We start from the raw sequence: 5,947 nt of genomic DNA on the forward strand, positions 1-5,947 counted from the left end.
AATGTTCTATATCTTTGCAGTCCATCAGGGAGCGAGCCACTAGTCACATGTGGCTAGGGAGCACTTGAAGTATGACTAGTGCAACTGATTGGATTATTAATTTAATTTAATTTAATTTATATAGCCAATTTAATTTATATAGTTAGGCTAGTGACTAACATACGGAATAGCTCAGATCTAGGCAGACAAAAAGCAGAAGGCAAGACCAGCCAGGCTCTTTTTTGCTAGCCTCTTCTCACACCCTTTTGGATCAGCTCTACCCCCAATCTCCTTCTCTCAGTCCCTGTGGAATCTAAAGGGGGTTTCTACTGGGTCTCTGGGATGATGGGGTGGCTGAGGGAGAGGCAAAGAAGGGAATTGTGTCTGTTTGACCGCGGAGTCCCAGTTCTGCTTTTGCATTGGACTAAGAACACTCAAATGTTTTTCAAGGTTTCCCCCCTCACAATGGGCTGTCCTTTTTGGCACCATGGAGGCATGTCACAGGGAGCACAGAAAAGGGGACTAATGTGGGACCTGGCACTGGCTGGAGTCTGCTCTATCTCACATTTGCTGCGTGGCCTTTAGCAAGTCACTTCTCAGTCCTTGGCCCTCAGTTTTCATAATATGAGAGGGTTGGACGAGATGGTCTGAGAGGTTCCTCCCAGCTTTAATAGACTGTAATTCTGTGTTCTGTAGATCAAGGCTTGACTGTGCATGCAATTCTCCCTTAGAGCCCTGTTCTGACTCATGTAATAGGAAGTTTGATCGAAGGGTTATTAAGGAGACTTGGCTTTAGGTTACTCCCACAACACTCCAGAAGCAAATCTGACATTTGTTCTTCTGTCCTCACAATAACACTCCATCTCTGCTTTGGGCTTTAGAGAGCTGATCCGTTAACTCATCAAATCCACCTGATGACATTAGGCAGCTAGCCCATTGTAAGTGGAAAAGCTAAGGCTCAGAGAGGGAAAGAGAGACTTCCATTTGTCAGACCCTGTGATGGATACTTCACAATCAACTCCTAACAGCCCTCTTTACAGGTGTGGAAATTGAGGTCCAGTAAGGCAAGGTGACATTCCCAGTAATATGCTGATAATAAGTGATGAAGGAAGGGCCACTTTCCTGACTCTGAGCTACCTCATCTTCCCTCTGTGTTGTACTGCTGCTGCTATTTACAACAGCGCTCACAGATGTGGAGATGATAACCCTTCGTATCACAGCTATCCTCTTGGGTCACCCTTCCACGCTGCTCTCCAAACAGACCTACAAGCCCTCACAGGTCACATCACCTTTGTGCTTCTGTTTCCTCATCTGTAACATTGGAGGTAAAAGTCCCAACTTGCTAAGGGTGTTAAAATCCCTGTTGAAAGTGTTAAGTGAGATTATGGCTTTAGCGGATTTAGCCCATATAATGTCTTCAGTAATTGCTCATTCTTATTGTGTTTGGAAATGGTAGTTTGTCCCTATTAATAATACCAGTCAATTCCTTTTGCATCAAATCAAATGAAAACACAAAGAAACTTTCTGTATATATTTTTAAGTTTTATTATGAAAACACACAGAACCAACTGCATTACTCATGTATCCGCAAAAGCAGAGAAAAGTGATGGCGGACCATCCCCATGGGGGACATGTGTCCCTTGGTAAAACCAACATAAACTATGAAAAGAACATCAAATACAATAATAGCACATAATAAAGATTAAATTAGGGGAAGGAATGGGGACAACTGAGAGGCGTTGTGAACGTGGAGAGGGTGCGTCTCCCTGAGAAGTGTTGGGCTCAGGTGATCTTCCCAGGAGAGCTCCTGCCCCTGTGTCTGGAGCGGCTCAGTTCAGTTCCAGGTCATTGATGTACTCCTGGACCCAGGACTCACTGGGGTTGGCACAGATCTGTCTGCCCTTTTTGGTTTGGAATCTGTGGAAGGAAGAGTGGATCGATTAGAATCGCATGAGACCTTGTCTGTGGTAGATACCTCCCTCTGCTTGGCCACAGTCCATGTTGGACAGCTCTAGCGGGTGGGAAGACCCTCTCGGATGGTACTGGAAACAAACGCCTTATAACTTCCACCCTAGATTTAGATGTGGCCTCAGTTAACTTGGTTCCCAGATTAGGAACCAATGAGTTTTACAATCATATGGCTATATCTCCCCATTCATTCCTTAGTGCCCCAGCAATAACTTTCCCATGTGTGTTTTTAAGCATGGTATAAGAAATCAGCCTGCATTTCTTGTGATCTTTTTTACTTTCCCTGGTTTCCTAGCCTCTGACTAATTTCCTCCCCTGCCCCCCCCCCCCCCCCCCGGCCACACATACATCTTATCCCTTGACTCCCTCCCAGCCCCTTCCACGACTTAACTGGTGACTTCATGACCTTGTTCCTTACTGCTGTCTGGGAAGGCTTCAGCCCTCAGACCTGTCTCCCTCCTGTTTGATCCTCTCCCTGCCCCAAACAGGCCCCTCATCTGATCCTGCCCTCACCTTTGCCCCCCAGAGCAGCCCAGGTCGATACTTACACCACAGCTGGCTGGGAGCAAAGGCTGCTGGTCTCGTAGTAATCCACCACGAAGTCACGAGGAAGTTTCCGCAGGATGTAGGAGAAGCAGCAGGCTGTGGGAGGGTCTGAGCCCACTGGAAAGGAAGGCGAGGTGAGATCCAAGCTCTATAAGGAGCTGCTCTCTTGGCTTTTAGTTATGGATATTCAAGGGGCATCTCTGTGGAGCTATCAGAGCCCGAATATAGTGCCATGTATCCAATCCCTCCCACCCTGAGTACGAGTCTTTTTCTGAATACAGGATCCCAAGAGCAGATCATGGAGCTGGATTGGGTCTCAGAGTACACCTCTAGTTCCATTTAACAGATGAAGAAACCAAGACATAGAGACAGGGATTTTCTCAAACAAGTCTACTGCTTACTATTTCTTAAGCAAACAAGAACTTGGATATTACTGAATGTCTAGTAGACACCACAGTTAACAGCAGACTACTTAGAAACCCTCCCAGCTCCCTTTCGTCCCATCCCCGGAGGCCGTTGTTGGACCGACCCCAGCTAGGAGAGTGGACTCTGCCTACACCACGGCTCTGAAGTAGTAGCTGAAACAACAAACTTACTTGGTGCTGAAAGTGCTGGAGAGCAGAAGGCAGCCACCAGCACGAGGAGAGAGAGGACAGTCACGCCGAGCTTCATGGTCTGAGCGGAGAAGAGGCTTTCCCAGAGCTGAGACGAGAGAACCCAGGAGCTTCAGAACCCGACTGTGCTCTGTGCTGATACCGAGCTGGGATCCCCTCTTTATAGGCCCTCTGAGGCCTGAGACAGAGGTGGGAGCACAGGGGTGCAAGTGGAATTTCCAGGGTAGAGATGATGTCATGGTTCCAATAAGGAAACTGAAGCTAGCTGAGAGTGAGGAGCCCAGCACAGCTCTCTTCCCCAGAGCGATGTCATCACAGTGGAAAGAAGAAGGAGGTGGAGGGGAGAAGTGAGCTGCACCCCAGGGGGAAGTGGTACACCAAGGGCAGTGACAGAGACGGAGGAGATCATTGTAAACCCGAGAGGAAGGATGAAACATTCACACCTGCTAGAGGGAGCTTGTAGACAAGAGCCATGCTGCTCTTGGTGGTTGGCACCTCCAGAAGCTAGAGGTCTCATGTCAGTCTTTCCAGGCCTCAAGAAATAAGAGGGAGCCAGGACTCCACATCACATTCCTGGGTCTTTTTCTCCTGCTGGGCTGAGTGGCCTTAACGCCCTAGATGTTTCCTTGGGCACAGAGGGTCCAGCATGGAATGTGCAGAAGGACCCAGCAGGACAGCGATCTATTTATTGAACAGGTGCATGTGCCAGCCACTGGGCAAGCTGCCTCATACACACAGCATCAACTCCTACCCATGACCCTGAGCGGGGGTGTAATTATTCCCCTGAAACAGTAAGGACAGAAGAAGAGAGAGGAGCTTACTGACAATGTCAAGGCCACAGTCGTGTGTGGCAGTGGCAAGATTTGAAATGAGATTCTTCTGACTCTAAAATCCATTTTCTTTTCATCCTGTTGTCACAAATATAGAGAGAAACTGTCAACCATGAGGGGCTGTGCCACACAAAGAACCATCTTATTAGGGCTGAATTCAAGAGAAGAGTTTGGGTCAGTCTGCCCTAGAACACGAAGGGAACAGAAATAAAGGTTTCAGTATGTTCACTTGGACCCACAATAGAAAAGGAGAAAGAAATCAGTAAGAATCAAGTTTGGAAGACCCAGATAAAGAATGTTCCTCTCTAATTTACAAAGTGATCCCCCCAAGAAGTCTACTACCTGCCTGACTCATGTATAGTTATCACAATATTACTGACTATATTCCCTATGCTATACTTTACGTCCCATGACTATTTTGTGAGTATCAATTTGTACTCCTTAATCCCTTTTTACCTTCATAAATTACATATGTCTAACCATGATGCTGTACACCTGCAACTAATATAAAATAATATTGAATGTCAACTGTAATTGAAAAAGAAAAAAAAAAGAATGTTCCTCTAGTATATAAATGGGATTGGATATACCTAGCAATGAATTAATCTGTGTTATGGATAAAACATGTCATCTAAGCTTGTGAGTGTTTCCCAGCCGTCCGTAGGGAATTCCTTGTGTTCATATAAAGCCCTGCCTGGTTTGGCAGCTGCTTCCTGGGAGGGCTTCAGCCCTGAGACCTGAGGCTGGCAGGAAGGTGACCAGGTGAAGCTTACAAAGGCCAGGAATACAGTAATACACGCAGCGGGCAAGTGAGGGCACTTAGGGCTGGGTCAAGATCGCCATCCACCTTCCGCTCAACCACTCTGACCCTCCAGCCCACCCCCAGCTCCACATTGCTACCTGTCTCCGCTCTAAGAAAGAAGAATGAAGAGTGAAAACAGGAAACCAGGCCCCCTCGGTGCTGTACAGATGTAGGATAGGAGAGGACAGAGCAGCATCTTGGGGTACTTCGGGGTCACCAAAGAAAGCACCATGTCATCCTACCTGATATCACTGCCTCCATCACACCACCTACACCGCCCCCCCCATATACAAACGGTACTTTTTCCTCCACCTTTTCTGTCCTCACCCTTTTCTTTGTTTGAGTCTTGCTTCAGATGTTCTGATCTTCACCAAGACCCCCCCTCCCCAGCTCTCATGTTCTCTGCTCCCTGATATCACTATGCCAGTATCTCCCATGATCTCTCCTGACTGGTGGAGTTTCATCTTCATGGATCAAGGACCTCACTTTAAGGGAAAGAGGGTGTGACTTGTGTTCCCTGGGATTTACACATACTTTGTCATCCATGCCCTTCCACTCAACCCAGTTTAGAAGCCATCTGCTTTTTATCAGGGAAGGGAGAACAGAATGAAGCCCCATCCCTCCCCTCAAAGAGCTCTTAGTCTAGTGACGGTGTTGACAGTGACAGAGACAACTATCCCATGAGACGGAATAAAGTAAGTGTCACATCAGAGGTAGAAACAAAATGTCAGCACATCCGTCGGTTGTAGACGCATAGTTCCAAATCAAGTCTGAATCCCACTGTGTGCTGAGGAGGAGCCCTTGACGTGGAGACCTCTGTCTAAATGAGTGGGGTGTGCTGATCTTTGAGCTGTGGGGAAAGTTTGAAGACATCTGCTCTGGGGTGTTAGGAGAATGACAACAGATAAAAATGAGTGATGAGCCCTGGCTAGTTTTGTTCAGTGGTTAGAGCATCGGCCCACGGACCAATGAGTCACGGGTTCAATTCCAGTCAAGGGCACGTACCTCGGTTGTGGTTTGTCCCCGGCCCTGGTTTGGTCATGAGGGAGGCAACCAGTTGATGTGGCTCTATCACATCAATGTTTCTCACTATCTCTCTCTCTCCCTTCCTCCCACTCTATCTGATGATAAATGGAAAAATATCCTCAGGTGAAGAAAAGAAAAAAAAAAGAATGGGTGATGAGTTTGCATGGAGCAACACAATGAAT

The 5,947-nt window shown here is 47.2% G+C and overlaps 1 protein-coding gene across 1 annotated transcript; it reads right to left on the reverse strand.

The window, feature by feature from the left end:
• Positions 1-1,561: 1,561 nt before the first annotated feature.
• LOC118634379 (C-C motif chemokine 4) lies at positions 1,562-3,412 on the reverse strand. Its single transcript, XM_036268862.1, has 3 exons — positions 3,090-3,412; positions 2,496-2,610; positions 1,562-1,896 (listed from the first exon to the last, which is right to left on the reverse strand). Exons 1-3 carry the CDS (start codon positions 3,163-3,165, stop codon positions 1,809-1,811), a joined length of 279 nt encoding a protein of 92 aa, XP_036124755.1. The 5' UTR covers positions 3,166-3,412; the 3' UTR covers positions 1,562-1,808.
• Positions 3,413-5,947: the final 2,535 nt, after the last annotated feature.

The sequence above is a fragment of the Molossus molossus genome, unplaced genomic scaffold (genome assembly GCF_014108415.1).
Source record: "Molossus molossus isolate mMolMol1 unplaced genomic scaffold, mMolMol1.p scaffold_m16_p_19, whole genome shotgun sequence".
Classification (NCBI taxonomy): domain Eukaryota; kingdom Metazoa; phylum Chordata; class Mammalia; order Chiroptera; family Molossidae; genus Molossus; species Molossus molossus.